This window comes from Mustela erminea, chromosome 14 (assembly GCF_009829155.1).
Source record: "Mustela erminea isolate mMusErm1 chromosome 14, mMusErm1.Pri, whole genome shotgun sequence".
Taxonomy (NCBI): domain Eukaryota; kingdom Metazoa; phylum Chordata; class Mammalia; order Carnivora; family Mustelidae; genus Mustela; species Mustela erminea.
Genome location: NC_045627.1, coordinates 58,768,893 through 58,796,320, shown reverse-complemented (window position 1 = coordinate 58,796,320; position 27,428 = coordinate 58,768,893). Strand labels below are relative to the sequence as shown.

General features: G+C 44.6%; 1 protein-coding gene across 6 annotated transcripts in view; it reads left to right on the top strand.

Moving 5' to 3' along the window:
* Window positions 1-27,428, top strand: part of MYOF (myoferlin) — a 158,976-nt gene that overhangs the window by 2,483 nt on the left and 129,065 nt on the right. For all 6 annotated transcript variants that reach the window (XM_032314143.1, XM_032314140.1, XM_032314142.1 and 3 more), the window contains exons 2-3: window positions 20,729-20,784; window positions 23,211-23,302. In XM_032314143.1, coding sequence (XP_032170034.1) covers window positions 20,729-20,784; window positions 23,211-23,302 — 148 coding nt within the window. The remainder of the gene's footprint in view (window positions 1-20,728; window positions 20,785-23,210; window positions 23,303-27,428) is intronic.

Sequence of the window (27,428 nt, the reverse complement as noted above, 5' to 3'; positions counted from 1 at the left end):
GGGAGTGGGGATGCATGTCACAGTGTGACGTGTCAGGGGTGGGGTGGTGGTGGAGAGTAACAGGTAAAAGATCCTAAGGGAAGATCAAGGAAAGCCCCCGTGTTTACTGAAATGTAAAATGCTGACCTTGAATACATAAAATGGCAAGGTCAGGGCAAAAACCAATTCTCCTCCAACTCCAAGATGGTAGGAAGGTTGTCCCAGTGATGGGTGTTAAGGGTGATGACTGTATAGACCCTGAGGCCCCATGAGACTGTAGTTCCCCTGTAGTAGGGAATGAGCTGCACTGCCAGCCAGGTGGTTTAGCCTTGACCTCAATCATTTGTGTTCCAGCCTGTCCTGAGGTTGACAACCAAACTTCTTAGGACCTGGTAGGAGCCAGGAGGATTTGGGAGTTACTAGAGTCGCTGTTGAGAGAATGTCATGGATGTTTCTCAGTGCAGGAGTAGACAATGAAAACCATGAAGCTTATTTGATTTTTCACATTGTTGGGGTGCACCAGCTTCTGGAAGCTACTCTGAATCTTAAGGCCAGAGCACCTGCAAGCGAGAGGAGGCCATCCTCTCTTGAGTTCCATGCAGACAGCCAGGCTGTGAAGCTGAATTGGGCTGAGGTGCCTGCGACTTCTCTGAACTCCAAGACTTCATGATTCCCCCAACATAACAGGCTTAAAACTTGTTTTAAAATAATATTTAAGACATTATTAAGAGGAAAATAACACAAGGTAAAAACAAAACAAACCATCCGGAAGGGATTATATGACTCAAAAGTAAAAATCCTTCCCACATACCTCCTATTCTTTCTTTCTGTCCCCCCTTATTACCTGTGAATAATGAGTCAGAACAGTTTGATTTGAATTCTTCTTCACTTTCTGTTATCGACATGAAAGTTGTTGCAACAACTCCCTGTTAGCCGTGTTCCTGCTGTAATGGACGCTCTTACAGTGCAGTCTTTGTGAATGTGTGCATTTCTGAAGGACAGATTATCTTTTTTGTTTTCGTGGCACTGTTTTCTGTTTTGTTTTGTTTTAATTTTTTCTCTTAAAGATGGTTTTGCTGGTTGTTGCCATAGATTTCCATTTTCCCTCTAGCTCATCTCTTGCTTTGGTGTCAAATCTCTTAGCATTAGATTGACTGAGAGGAAATTTTTTTTTTGCAGTCCTTAATATTGCTATGCTTTTACAACATGACAACATTGTGTTCCTATGAAACATCTAGCTCCTAGGTGTGTAATTGTTGCAACAATACATTTTTCTCATTCTTTCCTTATGATATTGTCCATTTCATTAGCCAGAATTTTCTGTTCTGGTCTTGTGTAGATCATTGCCTTGTGAAGTAGCTATTATTCCAGTGGTCACCAAATAATTGTCACATTATTAACTGTTTTTTGGATACCTGTTATTTCATTTGGACATGTTTTTGGAGTGAAATCCTAGATATTTCTAGGACCTCCTTTTAAAAAGCTTAGCAACTTCGTAGTCTTAATGAAACCACTTGAGCTCTCTGAGAACCTTCTCTTTTTCCTCTTTTGAAAAATGGAGTTTTAATGGCTTATCCAAAGGGGATTAGATCTGTAGAGAAACCCCAAGGCTGGGATACATGCAATAGAGACTTTTCTGACTATTTTAAGCAAAAAGCAATTTGCTATTTGAAAATTTACAGTTAAATTTTTTAAAATAACCTTTTAAAGAAGCGGAAAAGCTATGAAATTCCATTTAAGAATGATGAAGCATTATGGGAGAAAGTCTCATTCACTGTCATCTGTGAAAGCACCTGGGGAGCAGCCCACATGTTACCCAGATAAACCATGGGACTAGCGCAGAAGATTCCCACAGGCTCAACTGACAATTCTGCCATGCTGGTGCTCCCACAGAATTACTGTCCTGCGTTTAAGAAACACTTAAGAAAGCAGAAGTGTTAATCTACTGAGTCATTTCCCTCACTTCCGGGAGTATGGAGCTTGGAAAATCACCACCTAAGGAAAGTAGCCCCACTTTATTGAATGAAGCATGGGAACTCTCAGAGGTAGACTTCCTAAAGGCAGGTTTTACAGGCTTTCAGTCATTTACAAAACCACAATGCCTTTTAAAAAACGGATTAAATGGTTTGTTTTTCTTCCCCTCTCCCACAACATCTCTTACTTGAACGCATGCCCTCAAGGCATGCTCAAAGTTGCTGGTATTTGCTGGTTTGGGTTTGCTGGTGAGTTTCTCTATTCCCATGGGATTTTGCCCTGCCAGAAAGAAAAGAGATTTTTATATCCTCTGCAACCCCTAGCATATCACCAATGTTGAATATACATTTTAGATATTGGCCACGAAAGCAAGAGCCGGCAGGAGATTTGAGACAGCTTAGTGCAATAAAGTCATTGATTGTTGGTCCTGAAAGGGACTATCAGAAGTCTGCCAATCTCCCTTCTTTCAGGAAGAATTAAACTTAATATTCCCTGAGGTGCTTTGTGGATGAAGCTTGGCAAAGGGTCACTTCACTTCACATATTCCTTTTTTTTTTTTTTTTTTTAAGGCTTATTTATTTATGTAAGCTCTATACCCAACGTGGGGCTCAAACTCATGACCCTGAGATCAAGAGTCACATACTCTTCTAACTGAGCCAGCCAGGTGCCCTGCACATTCCTGAACACTGAGCATCATCATTTCCCAGCACGTGTTACCCAGGCGCAAATTGGTGTTATAGTACTTTTTGCATTCTTGATGCTGCAAGGAAAACGTGAAGCTGATGAGATTTTATGGTGAGAATTCATAGATGAACTGTTCATTGGCCTGTAATACATAATGCATATGCCATGACATGGCAGTGATTGCCTATCCTTGGTGTACTTTCTGTTGAACAACTGTCCTTTTGAGTAGGGGTGTGCTGTGAGTGGCTCTGAACATTCAGAAACAGCTGTGTGGACAGCTGGCACCTTCAGCTTTATCAGCTAACTTAGCCTTAGGTGTTTGGTTGCAAAGACTATTGGGCATTAGTTGCAAAGACTGTTGGGCATTAGGGTGCAAAGGCCCTGGGCTTTGGAGCCAGAGAGGCCTGAATAAAAATCCCATTTCCCATCCTTTACTTCCTGTGTGTTCATGGGCAAATGAATTAAGATTTTTGGCTTTGGTGGTTTTTTTTGGGTTTTGGTTTTTTTTGAATTAACAGATAATGTATTGTTTGTTTTAGGGATGCAGGTCTGTGATGCCTCAGTCTTACACAATTCACAGCCCTCACCATAGCACATACCTCCCCAGGGTCCATCACCAGCCAGCCTATCCCTCCCACCTGCCTCCTCTCCAGCAACCCTCAGTTTGTTTCCTGAGATTAGGAGTTTCTTATGGTTTCTCTTCCTCTCTGATTTCATCTTGTCCCATTTTTCTCTCCCTTCCCCTATGATCCTCTGTCTGGTTTCTCATATTCCTTGTATCAGTGAGATCATAAGATACCAGCTTCAGTGTTCTTAATAACATCTTTACCTGATAGGGTTGTTTGAGGATTAAGTGAATATACATGTGAAATTGCACATGGGAACCCCTCAACTTCTCTTCCTATTCGAAAACATTTGCTTTTATGAAGATCTACAAGCACCAGACAGTATGTGAGGGGTAAGTCTAGAAAAATATACATAATATGTTTTGGTCTCCTAGGTCTAGGAAATCAACTTGTTAGAACGCAGGAACGAGCTACAGACCAGAACAAACGTATGGAATTACAATGTATGAGTAGACAGAAGAGGAATAACCATTGTGGGGAAGACTCCCTTGACTCGGTCTTAAAGGTTGAGGAAACAGGACAGAAGTAACGAGAAGGAAGACATGCCAGGCTTCAGAACAGCGCAGAAAGGCGTGGGAGCCATGGGCTTGTGTGGTGAGGTTGACAGAGGGTAATCCAGTGTGGTTAGGGATTGTGTTTTACTATAACGCAGTGGGGAAATGCTAGGCTGCATTGCGAAGGACACATGAGTACAAGAGAGGGTAGTTAAAGCACAGGTTGGGGCGAATGCTTTCCCAGGGCTGAGGCCATTCAGCCCAGGGCCAGAATGAGAAGGAAGGAACTAACATAAAAGATACTGAGAAAGCGATCTGACTGAATTAAATGAGTACCGAAACCACACTGGTCAGGCTCATGGGGCCACCCTTCCTCACACTCTTCTGTGAAGTGGGACTCGCTCTGCCGCCCCCCCCCCCCACCCAGGCTCAGGTGTTTACCCTGCCCGTGAGCACAGGGCTGGGTGGGGCGGCTCCGCAGGAGGCCAGCATGAGCACTGGAGCTAGAGAGAAAAGAAAGGCATAGAAATAGAAAGTGACAGGGAAGATGAATTTTACTATTTTCCCAGAGGCCAATGGGAACCTAACCAAGCTGAGCTGTGGGTTCATTCACCTAAGGTCCTTCTCTCCCTACCCGGTTGGCCTGCCTGAAAGAGAAGATGTCATGACCAACAGCTGCTTATGCGAGGAACACACACCTGCAAGCTTGCTCAAATAAAATGTAGTTTTGTCTTTTTGGGTTTTTTCCCCAAAGCTAAAGAGAAATCTCCCAGAATCGAAATGATGGTCTTTACAAGAGCCAGAATTGTGTCAAGCAGGGTGGCGTTCACGCTCGCTCCCCCAAGGATTATGGGACCTCTTCCTCCCTGTGCATGACATCCATTTTTTCTCTGCACAGTGGCTGTGTTCATGGAGCCTCTTACTTCTGCTTCTCTGCAGTTGGCCCTGTGCACGGGGCTTTGAGTTACTATGGAGGTGACTTGGTCCAGATTCTCTGTCTCCTACAGCCTCGGTGTCTCTTCTTTGAGAGAAAGACACAGCTGGCTCGGTTTTGGTCAGGTGTTCGCCCCTGGTCTAATCAGCCATGCCAAGGGACACAGACACCCCAGACAGGTATCCCAGATGCCCCTACTACACAAGCTGAGCTTTTTGGCCTGGACCCTGAACTACCTGGCCCACCTTCCTCCAGCTAGGGCATTGTCTGCTTTGCCATCCTCTGCCCAACCCCACTCCATCCCCTAAAAGAGCCTCCTTCTTTTTGTAATCAGCACAATACATGTAAAGCGATGAGCTTTGGACTAGGCAGACTAAGTTTCACTCTTGGGTATGTCATTGGGAACTAAATATTTTTGATTAACTATATTTCTGAGTGATTATTTCTTCATCTATAAAATGAGGAGAATGATACGTACCTCACAGGGACGCTGTAAGGATCAACAATGATAAAATATTTACAACACTGTCATAGTGTCTGGCACATAACACAGATCTTTCTTGACTTATGATGGGGTTACTTCGCAATAAACCCATCGTAAGTTAAAAATGCATTCAACACACCTCACCTACAGAACATCATAGCGTAGCCGAGCCCACCTTGAACATCCTAGAACACTTACATTAGCTTACATCATCTGGACAAAAATCATCTACCCCAAGGCCTGTTTTATAATCAGGTATCGAATACCTTGTGTAATTTATTGAATACTATACTGAAAGTGAAAAACAGAGTGGCCGTCTGGGTGCAGAATGGTTGTGACTGTATCAGTCGTGTGCCCTCGTGATTGTGTGGGTGATTGGCAGCTGTTCTCCCTGCCCCTGCCGCAGCAGCATGGGGGTATCGCACAGCAGAGCGCTAGCCCAGGAAAACACCCGCACTCATACTTCAAAGTACATTTCCACTGAATGCAGATTGCTTTTGCACCATCATAAAGTTGAAAAATTAAGTTGTACCATCCCAAGGCAGGGACCGTCTGTCATTGTGTGGCAAACACTCGTTTCCTCTGCTTTCTATGTCCCCATAATCCTTCTCCCACTGCTGGGGCGGGGCATACGAACCCCTGGGGGCCATCTGAGGGGTGGCCCAGGCTTAGATGAAAAAATGGGATGCTTGGCAGCTGTGGTGTGCAAGCAGGTGGAAGGCAGAGCCAAGGTCTGATTCTGCGAGAGCGCCTTGTAACTTCTTGACCAGGCACGTGATTGGTTCTTTATTGTTGCTGTTCTTCTAACTGTAGTTAACTGAATATAGCATAAACATTACCATTGTAACTGTTTTTAACTATACAGTTTAGTAGCATTAAGTACATTCCTGCCCTTGTACTATCATCTTTAGTCCCCAGAACTTTTTCGTCTTCCCAAACTGAAACTCTGTACTCATTAAATAATAATTCCTCACCACTCCCCCACCCCCACCCCCAGCCCCTGGCAACTACCATTCTATTTTCTGTCTCTGTGAACTTGACTACCTGGGTACCTCATTTGAATGAAATTATTCGCTATTTGTCTGTTCGTGGCTGGCTTATTTCACTAGGCCCAAGGTCGTCAGGGTTCCTCCGTGTCGTAGGAAGTGTCAGAACATTTCCTCCTGGTAAGGCCACATTTTGTTTATCCATTCCTCCATTAATGGGCACTTGGGTTGCCTCACCTTTTGGCTACTGTGAATATGGTAGCTCTGAACTCGGGGGTACAAATACTGGTTTTGAATTCTTGTTCTCAGTTCTTTGGGGGCATGAAGCCCAACGTGGAATCTCTGGGTCATGCGGTAATTCTGTGTTTAAGGTTTTGAGCCACCACGACACTGTTTTCTATACTGACAGCATGATTTTACTAACGTTCCCACCAGCAGTGTACAGGGTTCCAATTTCTCCCCATCCTCACCAAACACTTATTTTCTGGTTTTGTTTTAATTCCATAATGGACATCCTAATGGATGTGAACATAGTAGATTCTTAGCAGCTCTCTGTTGACTTGGATTTTCAACTCATGCTTACCTCAAGAACTCAGAGGGAGGCGCTCTACAGTGTAGTCGGCAGCCACAATGGTCAGCAGCAAGGCAAGCCCTTCTGTGATGAGGGGGGAGCCCGGCAGCAGCCTGAGAGAGGCTGATGGCCTGTTGGCAGTGGGGCCCCGGCCCTGTGATGTCTGTGTGGCCGAGATCATGCCAAGAGCCATAGCAGTGCTGAAGGCAGATGGGCAGTAGTCTTGGTGCCCTGCAGTGCCAGGCCTTCTGGTTGATCTGGGCTCCCCAAGGCAGGGCTGGAGCCAGAGGTCCTCACAGGATCCCTCCATATTTGTCTCTCCAGCATCCTGAACTCCTTCGTGGCTCCTGTCAGAACACACAGTTATGTATTTGCCGGCTTAGTGGATTTCCTTCTGCCTCCTCCATCAGACAGTAAACTTCATAAGGTCAGGGACTATCTCTTTCCCCAGCACCTAACTTAGTGCTTGGCAGGTAGCAGATGAGCAGGAAGTAGTGATTGAATCAATGACTCCAGCTCCTCACCTGATTCACTCTGGTCACGTTACCAGACCAAAGTAGGCCCCTCCGTCCAGAGTTAGACTACACCATGTGGCGCTGCCTCTCAGTGTCATCTGCATCTATACAAATAAGGGGATCATGGGAATAATTCCAGTGGCACGGGAGGCTCCTTTTATTAGGGATTGGGATGACTATTCGGAGGGGGTTTTAAGGTCAGAGTGCAGCTGAGGTAACTGTCTGTACTTTCTGGTTCATCTGCTTACAGATCCTCAAACGTTTCTCTTGTGTTTCAGCAATTCGTTCATTAGCTTCTAAAGATGAAATTGACAGGTAGAAACTTGTGGGGGTTTCCTGAGTTCCGGAAGTCAGTCCTGAGTTCAGGGGGTCCTTGGTGAATTCAGGGGTCAAGGAGTCTCACCGGTGACAATCACGGTCTCACAGGCCAGAGGGACCAGATGGGACCATATGGAACCAGATCCCTCTGCCTGCAAACTACAGAACTGATCTGGAGTACTTAAGACTTCAGAGTTTCCACAGGCTGTTTGGGATCCATTAAGCTGCACCACAAAGGAAGCTGGAAGGCAGGGGAGCCCCAGCCAACCTCTGACCATTGTAGGAGGGCTTTGGTCTTATTAATGGCAAAGAACTTCTCTGAATGTCAGTCTTCCCAGCTGAAAAGTGGGTATAAGACCTACTTCAAAAAGTTGTAAAAGTCAAACAAGATGATGTGTTTAAGGTACTTGAACTAAAAATGGGTTTTTACTGGGGGCACCTGGCTGACATAGTTGGAAGAATGTGCAACTCTTGATCTTGGGATTCTGAGTTTGAGCTCCACATTGGGTGTAGAGATTATGAAAAAAATCAATAAACTTAAAAAAATAGGTGTTTACTTTGCACATTTCTTGAAGTTTGGCTCTCTTTGCATGTGGCAAAGTAAACAAAATCAGTGGTCTAGGGGCACCTGGGTGGCTCAGTGAGTTAAAGCCTCTGCCTTCAGCTCAGGTCATGATCCCAGGGTCCTGGGATCGAGCCCAATATCGGCCTCTCTGCTCGGCGGGGAGCCTGCTTCCTCCTCTCTCTCTGCCTGCTTGTGATCTCTATCTGTCAAATAAATAAATAAAATATTTAAAAAATCAGTGGTCTAGGTTAGGGACTAAGGAAGTAAGAAGTTTCCAAATCAAGTGAGGACAGCTGATGCCAGGCTTTTATGCTCTCCTTTCCCAAGGTGAAGCTATGAATCCCGAAACCCAGTCTATGTAGGGTGCATATTTTGTCAAAACAACTGGTCCATGTGATAATAAGACAGGGTTTTACTCATGTTTGCTTACTTCACTGGGCAGTCACTTATTTGTGTGATCAGAGCTGTCTCTTAAAACGTTCTAGGATGGTGGAGACGTTCGAGATCTGCCTCGCATGCGATGGTAGCCGCAAGCCACATGTGGCTGCGGAACACTGAAATGTGGCCAGTATGACTCGAGGAACTGAGTTTTTAATATCTTCTAGTTTTCGTTGATTTAGATGTACACTGCCATGTGTGGTTATTACACAGCACAGAGAGCGGGAGGACAGCCACAGCCATGAGGAGTCCAGGACTTCCTCTCACTCACTGCTGCTCGGCGTCTCTGTGCCTCAGTTGTCCCATCTACAAAATGGGCATGATAACAGTCCCCACCCCAGAGGGTAGTTGTGACAACCAGCATGAGTAAATAGAAAGCACATACGTAGGAAATGCTGTAAGCATTCGTTGCTGCTTAGGTCTTCTGGAGACTCTGACCTGGGGGGCAGGGGTGCAGACGGCCTGAGTACCAACCACTTGCTGTACCACCACGCCATTTATTAAACCCTGTTGCTGTGCCCACACCTGTGCCTATTGCCTTGTTTAATTCTCATGGGCATTTTTAGGGAGTAGGTCTTAAACAATCATCTTCATTTTACACATGGAGAAACTGAGGCCGGGACCAGTCCCATTCAGCTCGGGCCTGTCTGATTCCAGAATCTCCATGTGCATTCCCTGAGGTCAGCACGGGTAGGGAGGTAACACCCAACCTCTGCCCAAAACAACCAAGTCAGATTATGCTCTCTTTCTGCTCTGAGTGGATGGAGTTGCTCAGCGTGGTGGGGGGCGGCGGAGGAGGAGGGGGGATCATGGGGACCCAGGCTGAGAGAGGGAGAACATGTACCAGGAACACAAGAACTTAAAAAAGAAAAGGAAAAAAAAAAAAAAAAGAAAAACAAAATGCAGCCTTCCAGGGGTGAGTTTCCACAGGGTAATGAAAACCTTTATGACTTGCTGTGACTCAGAAGCTCAGAGCTGACATTGCTCAGTGGTGAATCATTCCTCTGGTAATTGAGTTAGAGCCATTTTATTAGCGGAGACTGAAACTCTAACATATTGCATGAAAATCATTAAAGCTCTAATATTTGAGTGGCGGGGGGGGGGGTCTCCGTTCCCTCCAGTTTATTACCCTCATCATTGTTTCCATCCCCATAGCACAACTTACAAATTAAAAAAAAAAAAAAATCCTTTTCCTTATCTCCTTCATGATTAAAAAATTTTAAAAATTCTTTTTGCTTGCCTGTCCTGGGCGTAAATCACTGCCTGGATGGTCCCTGTCCCCCTCCCTTCTCTCATTTGCTGTCGTGTCTCCCTACTGCTTCTCTCAAGCATAAATTCATTCAACAAATTTTGAAGATTTTATTTATTTATTTGACACAGAGAGATCACAAGTAGGCAGAGAGGCAGGCAGAGAGAGAGAGAGAGGGAGGGAAGCAGACTCCCTGCTGAGCAGAGAGCCCGATGCGGGGCTCCATTCCAGGACCCTGAGATCATGACCTGAGCTGAAGGCAGAGGCTTAACCCACTGAGCCACCCAGGCGCCCCTCATTCAACAAATTTTGATCAGGAGTGGACTCTGCCAGGCTGTGCGCTTAGCCCTGCAGTGATATCAGGTCAGGAACCAGCGAGACTTGTCCCTGCCCGCATGCAGATCGCCATCCAGCTGTCAACCCAGCGAGGGTTCCATGAATTCAGTTTACTGAGTTTAAACTCCTGGAAAGTTTGAACTTTTTAAAAAAAATTCCATTATTCGCAGATTATATTGATGATGAGAGCTAGTAAGTGCACCAAGTGCTTCATATAAATATTTATTCACTTAATTCTCACGAAAAATGAAGTCCCTCTTATTACAGTTGAAGTCCCTCTTTTTGTGGGATTGGGGAGGGTGGGGTGCCTTGGTCAGTGTCCTGTAGCAGGTGTCAGGCAGAGCTGGGACACACCTGCCCACTGCTGGGACTGGAATTTTTCACTTCACCTAGGGTAATGCACGCACGCAGGCTCAGGGCTCAGACCCCTGTGGCTGACATCCAGGCTCTATCTCCTTCCCATTGTATTTCCTTGGGCAAATTCAGCCCTGGGGACATCTAGCCAGAGCAGTGCCAGGGCCTGGGCCATTGGTATTTGTGGACCTGACACTTTTGGCGTCAGAGGCCTCATCCAGGGCTCCAGATGTCCTCTGGTTTGTCCCAGTGGGACGGATACGGATACGTTAGGATGCCTTCCCCTGTGTGACATGGCTTGAGGAAGGGACCTCCCTCCAGGGCACTTTACAGTACGAAAAGCCTTTTCCTGGGCTTGGTCATTTGTCCTTCACAGTAAGTCTGGTGGGGGCCCAGGGCACGGATTGTTTAGACTCATTTATCAGATGAGAGGATAGAGCTTCAGAGAGGTCAGGAGTAGCCAGAGCTGGGCAGCCAGGACGAGGCGAGGAGAGGCTAGAACCCCAGTCCCGAGAGGAAGATCCGTGCCCTTTCCCACTGCTATGCACGTGTCTGGCTTTCTCTGTGCTGACATCTCTCCTCCTTAAGTCTACTTGCCATCCCCATCCCGGACGCTCCCGGTTCCCCGCTCTGCTTTACCTGCGGCCGCTGAGCAGCCGAGCTTGCTAAAGAACCCCAAGGTCAAAGCCATCCCCAGTATAGGCAGGAGGATTGGGAACGGGGGGGTAAACCGCTGGTGATGGCAAAAATCCCACTGGAAGAGATTATTTACTGTGGGACACCAGGATCTGAGGCTCAGCGTAGTTCAGCTAGAAGTTTCTTGCCTAGAGGGGATGGAATTGAATTATCAAGATTTTGACTCAGTGCTTTGTGCTGATTTTCAAAATTCTTTTCTGGGACTATTTCTTTTTCTGTTGATACTATCTCTTGGCATCAGGGAGGGCAGAGGAATGAATCCTCTTCATGTTGTCTGTTGGAGGTCGTTTATGATTCTGATTCTGATCCAACACAAAGGGGTGTCCCCCGTGTCCTCAAAACTCTTAGAATTCTCGTCTGATTCTCAATACAGCCGGGAAGGGTGGGTTCTTCATCCTCTTCTGTAGGGTTCTCAGGCCTTGAGAGGCCCTTCTGGAGCTCTAGGAACTTTCCATTTCCTCAGCTGGGTTGGAGGGGAATTTGTCAAATACCAGCCTTCATTCATTCTCTAGCGAATTGTCCCAGAAACATACCAGGCAGAGGAAGGAGAGGTTAAAAGGCTAGGAGTCAGAAAGCCGGCATTCACATTCTGGCTTTGTTTCCTATTAGGAGGTGACCTTGAACAAGCTACTTAGTTTTACTGAGCCTCAAAATCAGAATAATAATGGTGACCATAACAGGAGATAGTGAATAGTAACATAGACCAAGCCCTCCGAAGAGTGCCTGCTATACTGTGAGCCCTATTGAATGGTAGCTCTTATTCCTGAATATTAGGTACCAATATTTATTAATGAAGAAATGTACATACAGAGTTGGATTAACGGGCTCAGAGTCACACAGTTGGGAAATGGGGGAAACGTAGCAGGTCACTGGCATCGTCAGCCCTCTGCGGAGGTTAAGAGCACAGGTTTGGAAGTGAGATGGGTGTGGGTATGCAGCTCCGCTCTGCCACTGACTGGCTGTGTGATCCTGGGCAAGTCACCTCACATCACTGGAACCCAGTTTTCTCAGGGCGAAATGGCAGCACTGATGCCTCCATTGGAAGAATTACACGTGAATGTGTTTAAAGTGCCTGGCACTTGGGGTGCCTGCATGGCGCCATGGGTTGAGCATCAACTCTTGGTTTTTGCTCAGGTCATGATCTCATGGGTCATGGGCTCTGCTCTTGGCGGGGGAGTCTGCTTGACATTCTCTCTTGCTCCCTTCCTCAACAGATGGATAAATCTTAAAAAAAAAAAAAAAAAAAAAAGGAACAAAATAAGCGGCCTGGCAGGGAGCATATGCTCACATGCAAAATAAATGCAGAAGCCCGAGTCACGTGATCTAGTTCTCCACCCAGGCAGGCAGCTGGTCCAGGCACGGGTCCTACCTGGTATCCCTCCCCCGGCACCCCTGACCACTGGCGGAGCTGGGACACCCCCACCCCCACCCAGAGCCAGCTGTTGGGAAGGAGATCCTGCGGGTATTGGTTCAGATTGACTGGGCTTCCCCGAAGTTCCTTGGGAAGATTCCGGTTTTGATTAGAGAACCTGTTTGCCTGTAAGAGCATCTCCAGATGCTGGGTGGGGGAGGGGGTCGGCCCGGGGTATGGAGAGCAAAGCAGTCACCCTTGTGTGCCTTTTTCTCTGGGCGTTTCTGTTTATCAGAGCTATCGGTGACTCTCTCAGAAACGTACAGAACAGCCTTGCTTTGTACCACAGCTGCCGTTTGGCCGAATACGCCTTCCCCAGAACCCGTTTGACAACATATTGTGGAGCCTAGGTAGGGCAGCCAGGGTCGGAAAGCAAGAAGTCTGAGACCCACCTTTAGCCCGGGTGGGACTGGATGGACCGCCTGCCTCTGCGCTCCCCCAGGTGCCTCGGAGTCCTGAGGGTGGAGGAGTTTCCTGCAGGCGCTGCCCTGGCCTTTGCAATCCTCTGGTTCTGGTAGAAATTCTCCAAGATGCTGGTGGCTGCCAGGGAGGGGCAGACACCGCCCAGATGCCGGCTGCCCGAGGAGCCCTGGAGGCCGGGCACGGAGCCAGGGCAGGGAGAGCTGCTCCAGCAGGGCTGAGCCAAGCCTAACTGGGCTCCTGCTCCAGTGACTGGGCCCTGCCCTGGGGCAGGGGAAGCGAGGGGTGCTTCAATGCCGGGGAGAGCACCCCCGCCCCCGGGGAGTGCACAAGGGGCGCTGTGCAGGTGCCATACTGAAAAAAAAAACAAAAAAACAAAAAAACAAAAAACAAAGAATGATAGCCCCTGTTAGCCCAGTGTTTCCTGTGTGCTGGGTCCCATGCTGAGCACTTCGTTTTCATTTTCTCACTTAATCATTAAAGCAACCCCAGTAATGATAATTCCATGAGCTTATGAAGTCCAGTCCACTCAAATCCTGGAGAAGTGACTCTGAGGGGAGTATCTGTATTAGTAGAATCCAGTCCCAGCCTTCAAGGAGTCACTGTCTGGTCTTAATCCTCCGACTCAGAAAACTTGCGTGTCTCTGTCTGCCAGAATCTGACTCCCAGCTCCAGCACTTCCTAGCTGTGTGACCTCGGATAAATTGCTTTACTTCTCTGTGTCTTGGTTTCTCCTTGTGTAATTGGGGATGATGGTAGTAGAATTTACCTTTTAGGGTAGTTGGGAAGATTAATGAGATGCTCTGTGGAAAGCACTGGGAAGAGTGACTAGTTCAAAGCATTCAATAACTGTTAGCCAGGCATGGATGGCTTCAGGGGGTCTGTGATATTCTAGGCCAAATAGCGGGTGACTTTGTATATGTCTGTGACTATTTCTTCAGACAAAGGGGCCATAACTTGAGACCCAGAGAATATGAAGAAGTATTTCTAAATGGGAGGTCAAGTTTAGATGCATGGCTGAACCTTGAAATCTCTACTTTGCCTACCAAAGAGCTAAGTTACTTAGGGGAGCTTTGTAAATGGGATTCCCCCTTCTTTTGGGGCCGTGTCAGGAAGATACAGCCATCTGGCCAGTGAGGACTTGGGGGTCCTTCATAAGGTCTATTCCACTAGACCTGGAAGAAGACCTAGAGACCATCTAGTCTAAATTCCGCAGGGTACACAAGAGGGACTCTGAGCTCAGTGGTTGAGCCTGCGTTTCTCTGAGATAACAGCTCAGAGAATCAGAGAGTTCACTGATTTGAAAGTCCAGTTGGAAGAGCTGGGCCAGCCCTGTACTTTTCCCTGCAGGAGGATCACTGAGATGGGGTGTCTCTGGAAATACTGAAAAAGTGTTACCATTGTAGATGCTATTACTTCCAGAAACACCTGGCATTGCTTATTGTATTAGGGTTCTCCAGAGAAATGGAACCCGTAGGGGGTGTGTGTGTGTGTGTTGAGACAGAAACATTGAGAGACTTATAAGGAATTGGCTCATGTGACTATAAGGGCTGACAAATCTGAAATTTGTGGGGCAGGCCAGTAGGTTGGAAACTCGAGCAGGATTTCTGTGTCACAGTCACATTTTTTTAAAGATTTTATTTATTTATTTATTTGAGAGAGAGAGAGAGAGAGAGAGAGAGAGAGAGATCGCAAGTAGGCAGAGAGGCAGGCAGAGAGGGAGGGGGAAGCAGGCTCCCACTGAGCAGAGAGCCCAATGCGGGGCTTGATCCCAGGACCCTGAGATTGTGACCTGTGCCAAAGGCAGAGGTTTAACCCACTGAGACACCACCTGGGTCACAGTCTTGAGGCAGAATCCCCATCTTCCCTAGGAAACCTCACTTTTTCATGGTTCGGATGAGACACATCCACATTACAGAGCATAACCTCTTTTATTTAAAGATGATGGGTTGCAAATGTTAATCACATCTATAAAATACCTTCACACCAACGTCTAGACTCGAGTTTGAGCAAACAGGTGGCATGTTGCCTTGCCAAGTGACATATAAAACGAGCCACCACACGGCCCTCTCAGCACAGAGGTAGCCAGACCAGTCCTAGGAGGTCTAGTGATCTCTGGAGCCTTATCCCTAAGGGTCCATCACACTGTGTGGTAGCTGCACAGCAAAGGAAATGGCTCTGTGCAAGAGGGCGTGGTGGCTGGGCAAGGAATGTTTGTTCACTTCTCTGGAAACTTTATTCAGAGGTTGGCATGCAGGTTAATTACTGCAGTGTTGACCTTCGGTGAATGAAGAGAGAAGCAGGCAGGCTTGACTTATCAAAAAACAGGAAATGTCCCAAAGAATGCCTTGAGTCATGATCTCAAGTGGAGTTGGCATTTGAGTCAGTTGTTCTGTTCTGGGTTGAAAGCATGTAATTCCTGTTCATAGGAGGAAGCAGTCATCTTAGTAAAATTAGAGATGAGAGCAGGGGGAGGTCGGTGATATGGAGAAGGGAAAAAGAGCTTTCCCCTGATTTCATCTGGGGTTTAGCACCTGCAGTTTAGGACCTTTTCTTTTCTAAAGTGTTGGAATTGAATAATTGAATAATACAAATATGTGACTGGCTGCTGCTAAAAATATTTATTTACTTCTGTTTTGTGGCTGATGTATTTGTGTCAGGATAGACTTTCAATAGCATGTAATGTACACACTGTTGGATAAAAATGAGAGCCTCCTTTTTAGAAGGAGTTGAACCAGGTTTCTCCAGAAGGGGAGGAGCTAATGTTGGTGATGTAGTCTTTACTTATGAACTAGGGATCTAGGAGGCCCAGTGGTAGAATGCATGGGCTGTAGAATCAGACTGGTTCTGAGTTAGAGTCTTTCTGCCTGGCTCTGTGATCTTAAGCAAACCACCTAACCATTCTGGACTCATTTTGCTTATCGGCATATTGGGGGTAATTTACCTCTTGGGCTAGCTGGCAAGGTTCAGTGAAATGATGTATGTGAAAGGGTTAGCACAGGCCTGGCTGAGACAGAGTGACTCCCTAGAGGGGAGCACCATCCACACCAGTACAAGCCCCGGGGGCAGCCACAGGTTCCACTGGAGCGGTCCCACCGGGTCTGGGGTCACCAGACATCTGCAGGCACTCTGCCTGTTCCTTTGTTCTCAATATACAACAGAACGTGTGTTCAGAACAGTATGGGGCGCCTGGGTGGCTCAGTGGGTTAAGCCGCTGCCTTCGGCTCAGGTCATGATCTCAGGGTCCTGGGATCGAGTCCCGCATCGGGCTCTCTGCTCAGCAGGGGGCCTGCTTCCCTTCCCCTCTCTCTGCCTGCCTCTCTGCCTACTTGTGATCTCTCTCTGTCAAATAAATAAATAAAATCTTTAAAAAAAAAAAAAAAAAGAACAGTATGACAAGAGTTATTACACAACTTGGTCTTCCTTATGGGATTATGAACCTCTTGAAGTTATAAAGCCCAATGTCTAACACCCTCTTTACTAAGTGGCTTGTATCAGCCAAATGAAGCTTGGCTTAGCGTGGCTTGCCTGGCTTCCCCCAGTTACCATGACCTTTCCACACAGACTGGTCGCCTCTGCTCTCTTCCACATCCCCTTGGTTCCAGCCACTTGGGATGTGGAGTGTCCCCAGGTAGGACCTGTTCTCTCTCCCCTGTGGATGACCTACCCACCTATTGCCCCCACCTGGAGTGACCTTTTCATCCCAACTCCACATTCTCAGTTCATCCTTGTCTTTGAATCCCCCAAGCCTGCCTCTCCTTCCTCTGTGAGTCCTTATCTGGTGCCCTCAGCTTGAAGTCACCTCCCCTTTTCATGTGTACCCCTTCTGATGGCAATGCAGCCTTATCCTGTCTCAGTCACCTGGGGTCACCTCCCTGCTGGTGCACCTGCGGGCAGGAACCGTGTCTTGGGTATCTTTGTGTCTCCCACAGTGTCCAGCTCAGTGCCTGCCCAGTGATACTTCAGATATGTGTACTGAATAGAAGAATGAAAAAACTCACTGATGTTTGTGGGAGAACTCAAGTTGTGGACCATTTCCATGGGCTGAGCTACAAGATCCCTAAGCCTGACCTGGGCAGGCATTATTCTGTTATTCCCGTCTGACAGCAGTAAGTTCCACCACAAGGGTGAAGCAGGCAAGAACATGGTGGGCTTTTCCCTGTTTGCTGAAAACATGCATCAGGATTCATTTCTATTCAATAGCCCGTGAATTGTGTATGTGGAACATTTGGAGACCAAAACCATCTTGTGCTCTTCAGTTTCCCTAGTTCCCAGCACATAGTAGGTGCTTAGTAAATGCTTAGAGATGAGTAAATGAACAAGTGACTCTCCCTTTTTTCACACCCCTCAACTGCTGACTCTGGAACAATCCTGCTTCTATTGGGGAAGGGGAGGGGGATCCGTAGTAGTGGCTCAGCACCAAGAACCTCCCCCTTCCCCATGCAGCATTTCTTCTCATATGCTGATTCCCAGGTCGGTAACCAGGCTGGGGATTCAATTCAAGTGAGCAAGTACTGGCTCATTCCCCAGCCTCCCTGGAGCCCTTGGCCCTGCCTTGGCTCCCTGCCTGGAATCCTGGGGACTTGGAGACCGAAGTTTTGCTTCAGTACCATCCTTCAGTGACCCAAGTCCTGCCTCAAGCCCCTGTGCCCGATTCCTATAAATGACTTGCTGCTTTCTCCTTGCTTTACTAACTTGCTGTGACCTCTTGCAATTTCCCATCTTTTCTCTCGAAGGTCTGCTGTGGTCCCAGAGTGCAGCTTCACTCTTTCCTGACTCAGTTCTCCAACCACGCAGCCCTGGTTGTAGCAGCAAGGGCGGTGGAGGTCTGGAAGGATAGGCAGGATAGGCAGGAATTCCTAACTTTTGTGAAGGTCACAAACTCATTTGACAATCTGTTGAGCTCAGTAAACCAGCTCCCCAGAAAAACTCACAGATGTCACATTTTGTGTGTTGGAGCAAATAGTCTTAGAGAGTCTCCAGGGTACTCTCAAACCTGAACTTGGGCTTTCCTATGGCCATTGCTCAGGGTGCCACGCCCATCACATTTCTTACATTTATGCATTTTCTTTATCCGGTGCTTCTGACAGCTTCCAGTGAGATGCTGTTGTGCGGCGGTGAACACACACCGCCAGGTTTTGGAGCCAAGGGGACATAGGTTCTTTTTTTTTTTTTTTTATTAGCTGTGCGGCCTGAGGCAAGTTAACCAGCTTCTCTCAATTCTTTGTCTTGAAATGGGGATGAGAATGTTAACCGTGCAAGGTTGCTGTAAGAATTTAGAGATGCTGCAGTAGAAGGCACATCCGGGCCCCTGTAGATGGCTGTTTAGAGGGAGCTGCTGCCATTGTGGAAAGAAGCCATTTGTCCAGTTCTGTCAGTATAAACTTCTCTTGGCTTCTCTTTCTCTTAAGAGTACTTGCTTATACTGTAACCAGGGAGGAAAATTGAGAGGGTTCCATCAGAGGGCAGGAGGGGTGAGTGGGGTCAAATGGCCCTGTGGGAGGGGACGGTCCAGCTTCTCGGTGGTATTGGAATCAGATCCATGGAAGGGCTCTGTGGGCCACCTAGAAAGACAACAGTTAGAACTAACCAGCACAGGTCCAGGCATGAGCCGATGAGCAGAGAGTCATGCTGAAGTCTAGAAAGGGAAGCCGGCTGGGTTCTGGGAGCTTCTCAAGTGGAAAATGAGGGTGGTGATTCATGACTTTACTATGCTGAGGTCTTGGAAAAATGAGGTGGTTAGTCCCACAACTGGTGCGTGCTGGAATCCTTAGCAATATGACATTCAGCTGAACAAAACCCACTACCTTCTACATTGCCATGCAGTAGAGGGGAAACTGGGGACGGTTCCAAGTGTGGCCAATGAGAGGCTGTCTGGTGGGTTTAAAAGCCATCCCTGCTACTTACTAACTGGGTCACTTTTGAGTATGTCACTTCTCCGTTTCCTGAGCTCCAAAAGGGGGATGAAAATTATACATGTCTTCTGGGTTTTTAAAGAGATGAGATGATGTGAGGTCATAGAAAATATATACATTGATCTCCACCCCTTCCCCCACCATTTCCTGGCACTGAGCTAAAACCACTATAAATTCCTAAGTGATAGGAGCATCTTTTGTTCTAATGAGGTGACTCTGGGTGGCCTCCTGGATGACTCCTGGATGGAGACTGGTCTCTGAGAAGACCAAGCCTTGATGAGAAGCTTAGAATTTCCGTCCTGCCCACCACTCCTCTAGACTGGAGAAAGGGGCTGGAAATAGAGTTAATAATTGATCTTACCTGTGTGAGGAAGCCACCATGAAAATCCTAAAAGTATGTGGTTCTGAGAGCTTCCAGATGGGAGAACCCATCCATGTACTAGAAGGTTGAGGCATTCCAACTCCATGGGGACAGAAGCTCCTGTGCCCAGGACCCTCCCAGACCTTATGTGAGGTATCCCTTCACCTGGCTGTTCATCGGTACCCTCTATCACTGCCTTTAATAAACTGGTGAACATAAATAACTGTTTTCTTGAATTCTGTGAGCCACTCTAGCAAATAAATTGAACCCGATGAGGGAGTTATGGGAAGCATAGATCTGTAGCCGGCTAGGTCAGAAGCACTTGGACTTACTGTTGTCATCTGAACCTGTAACTTGTGGGATCTGACAATGTCTCCAGATAGGTGGTGTCGGCATGGAGTTAAATTGTAAAACACCCATCTGGAATCACAGAAAATCACTTTTGGTGGGGGAACCCCCGCCGTACATCTGGTGTTACAAGTGTTGTGAATGTTCTTTGTGATGGTAAACGAGACACACAGAGGGAAAACTGTTTTGGTTTGGTTTGGTTATTTTTGGCCCTGAAAACAGAGGAGCTCTTGCTTACAAAGCATTTTGTACTCAAACACTAGCTTTTATTTTGATAAGTATTGGGGAACTTAGAGACCCAACAGATGCCCCTGCTCTTTGGACTTCTCTAAGGAAACTTTAAACAGTAGCTGGATTGACATTTATTTAGGAAGGTGACCCAACATTTATTCATCATAAATAAAATAACATAAATAACATTTAGTCATCCAATCTCAGATACAGAGAAAGAAAACTTGTATCTTCAGGAAAGGTGAGCCTGGAGTAAGGGAGACCCTACGTTTCTCTGCAGGTCCTAGAAAGTGTTTGTTTACTAACTACCTTGTGCCAAGGCCTCTGGGAGGGAGTCCAACTCAATCTTGAAGCTGTGGGGTGTTACCACATGCAGAGGTGGCATGGGCTTCAGAGTGGAAATTGCAGGTTATATAGGATCTAGCGCCAAGTATGAGCTCAGAAGAATTAGCTGAGAATTTCTTAGCTCGTTTGAATTTCAGTAGCCACATCTCTAAAACGGTGACAGCTGCTTGTCAAAGGTTAGCTTTGTTGGCTTCTTTCTGCAACAACCTGGAGACCCAGAGGCGCTGGGTAACCTTGGTCTGTGGAAGCTGGTAAAAAGACAAGGGATCACAGCATTTCCATGATTTTGAGTCCCTCATCCCCTAACATCTTGTAGATCTGGGCATGGGAGAAACATTTTAAGCCAGAAAAACACAAGCCATTCAGTTTGGAAAACTTTGATTCAGGCAGCCCCAACTCTAGGCAAATGAGCGGGAAAATGTGGGCATACAGGTTTGAATGAATGAATGAATGGTACTTTTAAATTAATTGATATCTCCTATTTTTATTTGCAGATGAGAAAAAGAAAACAAAGAAAGTTGACAATGAACTCAACCCATTCTGGAACGAGGTAAGTTCATTTTTCTTTACATTGTTTCAGTGGATGAGCTACATCTGATTGTCCTATCTTTGGTCAAGGGTTAGCTTTTCCCTTTGGAAGAAGAATGTCTGCATTGTACCCTCACCCCTCCGTCTCCTTTGTGGCCCTGGAGACAGCAGAACCGTTCAAGGACACGTACCGCAATGATGTCTCCTGTAGAATAGTGCAGTGAGCGAGGCTTGGACAGGGAGTGAGAGAGCTGGGTTCTAACCTGGAGCAGCCCTGCGTTTGCTGAGTGATGTTGGTCGCATTAGGTTGCACGTTGGGGGTGCATATGTAGGGCTGGGGGTGGGATTAGATCATCTCCGGAGTCCCAGGAGGAAAGCTCCATATTTAAAAACCTGTCTGCATGTCACTAGTCAAGAGCCATGACTCTGGCTGAGTAATGACCTTTATTGTTTTTTCTCTTTTGATAAACTAGTATATCCTTAATGTAGACATTTTGAAAGTTTCAGAGCAACATAAAAAAATTTACCTTTGCACCCACCCACTATCCAGAAGCAACTGCTATTAACATCTGGGATATATCAATAAATGTTTATTGAATAAATATATTAATAAAATATGATGTGTTGAGATTAGCAAAGTAGCATCATATAGCACATATGGCTTTCTATCCTATTTTTTCTTACTATTATATCCTGAGCATATACCATATTCTTCTATTCAGAAGTATTTTTAATACTATGCACTATTCTGTAGAAGGAATATAATATCATTTATTTACTTCTCTCACTGTTGACTTTGTATCTATTTTATAAATGGTTCAGTGTTGAATATATTTGTAAATATGTGAAAATTTTAAAATTTTACTCTTCCCACTGAGTAGATTTTCCTATGCTGACTAATTTTTTTAAAAGATGATCATTAGCCCCATTGTTTTTTCCAAAATCCACTGAAACCTTCCTGGATAAGCACAGTGATAAATGTCTTTGTTATTTTCACTGAGTCACTAGGCTGTGTAGACTTCCCTTCTGCCAACTCTAAAGTTCCCCCCACCCCCACGACTAGTTTCAACATCTCTGTAGGAAAAAGACTTTACCTTTTCATTGAATGAGGTGAAGACAGAACACCTTTTTAAAGCCTTTCTGAGAAGCAGAATGTTGAGAGGTAATTCTGCTTCTTTGCAATTTCACTGGAATCCAGAACACGGCCAGCTGGTCTGCTAGCTCCATGAAAGCAAGAGGCCAGTCTGCTTGGTCCCTGTGGATGCTCTGGATCCTAGCACTGTGTACAGAGCTCCAAGAATAAAGCAAATTGAAAAAATCTATATGAGTACATCTAATATTTCAGGTTTTGAGTAATTGTAACATGCTTCTTTGTATTTGGTCAATTCATGTGGCCAATGGCAGAGAGATATATGGTCATGTGAGCAGACATGCAGGACATCACCCATCTCACCCCACTTTGTTTCCAACATGTAATTTTTTTTTTAAAGATTTATTTATTTATTTATTTGACAGAGAGAGATCACAAGTAGGCAGAGAGGCAGGCAGAGAGAGAGGAGGAAGCAGGCTCCCTGCTGAGCAGAGAGCCCGATGCGGGACTCGATCCCAGGATCCTGAGATCATGACCTGAGCCGAAGGCAGCGGCTTAACCCACTGAGCCACCCAGGCGCCCCCAACATGTAATTTTTAAATTGCAAATGTATTTATCAAGTAAACTTCCCAACTGTAGTTTTATAACTGAACTCTAACCCAAATGAAATAGCAACCTGAGACCTGTTGGGGTTAGCGTTGAGGTCTGACACATTCTCCATTTACTCTAAACCCATTACAAGGAGAATAAAATCATCAGTAGATGCTGTTTTATTTAATTCATATGTTACATAATCAGTAAAAGGCATCTCTGATGTTATGTTGATTTTTTTTTAAGTTGCCGTTAGACAGCAGTTTATTTCCTAAAGACGACAGTCTCATCTACTACAAACTGATTGTGGTGGGACTTAAAATAAAAGACTGATGCATTTTAGAAAATGTTTTTTTTTTTGGATTGTTCATCTCTTTGATAATAGCATGATTGGGAAGAGCAAGTAACTTAAAAACAAACAGTGAAAAAAGCATTCATTTTATTTTATTCTTCTAACCCATTGTGGTGGGCACTAAGTAAATTCTCTGATTATGAGATGGGTTTGGTGGCTTGTCCATAGTCACAGAGCCTAGAAAATGGGAAGCCAGAAGTCACCCCCAGGTCCTCTGAGGCTAAGTCTGGTGTGTTTTGCCACAGCCCTCGCAGCCTTCAGGTTTGGAATTTGGTCACTTCTGTCTTAACTATAGAATTGAGTAATTCAAAAGATTGTCAGTGGCGAAGATAATGACCCAACATTTAGTGTCGGTACATGTTATTATATTATCCCATTCTTTTAACAACTTTTCTTAAAACCTTTCTGTGGACAGATTTTGGAGTTTGACTTGAGGGGTGTACCACTGGACTTTTCATCTTCCCTTACTATTGTTGTGAAAGATTTTGAGACAATTGGACAAAATAAGTAAGTTGATTTCAACTATTTTTCTCATTTTACATATTATCTCATTACGGTTTATTTTGTTGAAGGAACATATTGTTAATAACATTTTTGGAATACTTCCTATATAAGTGTACTTCATTTCCATGCCCCACCCTCCCCGCTACAACCTTCTGAGCCAATATCAGATGCGATTAATTTCTCACAAGGCCTTTTCCCAAACTTCTGTGGAGTAGTCCCCTCTTAGCTGCAGTTTCAGTGACCCACGGCCAACCGAGGTCCAGAAGCAGATGAACCTCCTTCTGAAATATTGTCAGAAGGTCAGTAAGCCAGCACTACGTCACAGTGCTTGTATCACTCACCTCACTTCATCTCATCATGTAGGCATTTTGTCATCTCATATCATCAAGAAGGTGACTTACAATAAAGTATTTTGTATGGAGAGAAACCGTATTCACATGACTTATTACAGTATATTGTTATAGTTCTATTTTCTTATTAGTTGTTGTTAATCTTTTACTATATCTGATTTACAAATTACACTTTATCGTAGATATGTATGTGTATATGGGAAAAAACACAATATATATAGGGTTTAGTACTATCTGCAGTTTTAGGCATCCACTAGGTGTCTTGGCACATATCCCTGTGGATAAAGGAGGGGCTACTATATTCCTAAGAGACTGCAAACAGTAATCCACCATTAGTGAATCCAGTTTGGCTTTTCCTGTGAAACCTATGTTGTATTCCTGATATATCTATATCTATCTATATCTGTATCTATATATATCTTTGTTAATTGCATATAGTCACTTCCTACCTTTGATGGTTTATCTGAACTGTAGCTGTATTAGACACAAGCAAAATAATTTCTTCTTCTGATTATGTGTGACCATACACATCTCATTCAAGATCTGCTTGCAGCCCCACTTTCATTTTAATGGCTTATTAGCCTTTTAAACTTGACAGACCTAAGCCAGGTCTCTGTCACCTCTACCAGTTTCAAATGGAGAAGGGTCATGATGGTGCCCATGGTGGCACTGAGGGTTGGGGACATCTGAAACAGGTCTCTATGGGACCGAATGACCTCAGTAAATTCACCCCCGTCCTTGATCTGGACATTGGCCTTATAGACTCAGAAGCCAGTCTTAGGTTACCAGTTCAAACTAACCAAGCTTACAAGAAACTGATGCTTAAAGCCAGGTTACTTACTTATTATTTTGCAGGGGAAATAAATGTCTGGTGGGAGGGCATCCCGATCAGTGAATTCTTCTTTGTGTCATACTGCAAATTACTCTGTATACTTGATTATAAGATGTCATTGACCATAAGATGTATTATTAAATTAAACAAGTTTGGGGGTGAGGAATACACCTGGTATTAAATGTCTATATCAATGTAAGAAGCAGCCAAGTTTTTAGTAATGTCATACATTTTAAAATGTATGTCTTAGCCTTAGGTATTTTTGGTATAATCAGAAGGCTGCAATGAGAGGAATAAACTAGAAAGAATTAGTTGAGGTACAGTGACCATATCCTCTGATTTGCTTGGGACAGTCTTGGTTTATTGTCCCAACACAATAACTAACTAACTCTTTTGCTATCAACAGTGGATTGGTGTGGACAGTAAATTAGATGGTCACCGCTGTGGCTGGGGTCTTCTACTTAATGGTGTCAGGCTAAGAGAACCTGGACAGATATTAACCTCCTGGACAGTGATTTGATAGGATTTGATAGGTACTGTGCATGTTTACCTTGTTGAGATCTTTTTTCCCATATTCCATTGCTGACAAATGCCCCTTGTGACTGACGCATTTTCTTCTTAAGCTATTTAAATATACTCTGGTAGGTTCTGATCCCACTATATTGGACTGAAAACCATTGTAGCTTTAAAGGTTATTTGTGTATCTCAGCTTTGAACCAATGATATGTTTATCTGTTCCCACCCAACTCCCAGAGGGCAGCTTTATCTCCCATATCACAAAATTTGGAGGAAGTGGGTGGTCAAACCTCACTGTAGCCTCTAATATGTTACTAATAATAGTCCCTTTTTGAGGATAGTCCAAGGTGGCAGAGGAGTAGATAGATCTTAGTTTCAGGAATTCAGGAATTCAGCTAAATAACTATCAAATCATTCTGAATACACTCAACTAGAGATCTAAGAAAATAGCTGCAACTCTACAAACAGAAAAGTGACCACTTTCTGCAAGAATGACAAGACAGAAAAACTCACTTCAAAAAAGAGAATAAGAGGCAGTACTAACTGCCAGGGACCTAAACAGCAGGGGTAAAAATAAGATGTTGAACTAGAGTTCAGAATAATGATTATAAAGATACTAAGTGCTGGGCTTGAAAAAAGTATAGAGGACAGCAGGGAATATCCATTTCTGGAGAAATAAGAGAACTTAAATCTAATCAAGTTGAAATAAAAAAGGTTATTAATGAGATGCAATAAAAAATGGAGCTCTACCTGCTAGGACAAATGAGGCAGAAGAGAGAATTAGTGATATAGAAGACAAAATGTTGGAGAATAAAGAAGCTGAGAAAAATAGAGATAAACAACTACTGGATCATGAGAGGAGAATCTGAGAGATAAGTAATAGCATAAAGCAAAACAATATTAGAATAATTGGGATCCTGGAAGAAGAGGAAGGTGGGGAGAAGGTATGTATGAGCATATATATACAGCTGAGAACTTCCCTAATCTGGGGAAAGAAACAGACATCCAAGTCCAGGAGGCACAGAGAATCCCACTCAAAATCTATAAAAATAGATCAACGCCCCGACATATAACACTGAAATTTGCAAATCTCAGCAACAAAGAGAAAATCCTGAAAGCAACTCAGGACAAAAGGTCCAAAACCTACAAGTGTAGGAATATTACACTGGCAGCAAACCTATCTACAGACCAGAAAGGACTGGCATGATATATTTAGGGCGCTCAATGAAAAAATATGCAACCAAGAATACTTTATCTAGCTAAGATGTCATTCAGAATAGAAGAAGAGATAAAAAATCTTCTAGGACAAACAGAAACGAAAAGAATTTGTGATCACAAGCCCTGCAAGAAATATTAAAAAGAATCCTTTAAGCAAAGAGAAAGCCCAAAGGTAACATAAACCAGAAAGCAACAGTGACAATATATGGAAACAGTAACTTTACAGGTAATACAATGGCATTAATTCATATCTTTCAGTAGTTACTCTGAATGTAAATGGGCTAAATGCCCCAATCGAAACACACAGGGTATCAGATCAGATAAAAAAAAAAGCAAGACCCATCGATATGCTACCTGCAAGAGACTCATTTTAGACCCAAAGAAAACTCCATATTTAAAGTGATGGGGTGGAAAACCATTTATTATACTAATGGACATCAGGAGAAAGCTGGGGTGGCAATCCTTATATCAGACAAATTAGATTTTAAACCAAAGACTGTAATAAGAAATGAGGAAGGATACTATTTCATAATTAAAGGATCTATCCAACAAGAAGATCTAACACTTTTAAATATCTATACCTCTAACATAGGAGCAGCCAATTATATAAGCCAATTAATAACCAAATTAAAGAAACACATTGATAATAATACAATAATAGTAGGGGACTTCAACATCCCACTCACTGCAATGGAAAGATCATCTAAGCAGAAAATCAACAAGGAAAAAAGGTCTTTGAATGACACACTGGACCAGATGGACTTCACAAATATATTCAGAGCATTTCATCCTAAAGTTAGCAGAATATTCATTTTTCTTGAGTGCACATGGAACATTGTCCAGAATAGATCACATATTAGGTAAAAAGTCAGGTCTCAACCAGTGCCAAAAGATTGGGACCATTTCCTGCATATTATCAGAACGCAGTGTTTTGAAATGCAACTCAGTCACAAGAGGAAATTTGGCAAGAACTCAAATATATGGAGGCTAAAGGGCATCCTACTAAAGAATTAATGAGTCAACCAGGAAGTTAAAGGAGAATTTTAAAAATTCATGGAAACAAATGAAAATGAAAACACAACTGTTCAAAACTGATGGGATGTAGCAAAGGCAGTCCTAAGAGGGAAGCAATTCTTGCCCTTCTCAAGAAACAAGAAATGTCTTAAATATACAACCTGACCTTACACCTGAAGGAGCTGGAGAAAGAACAGCA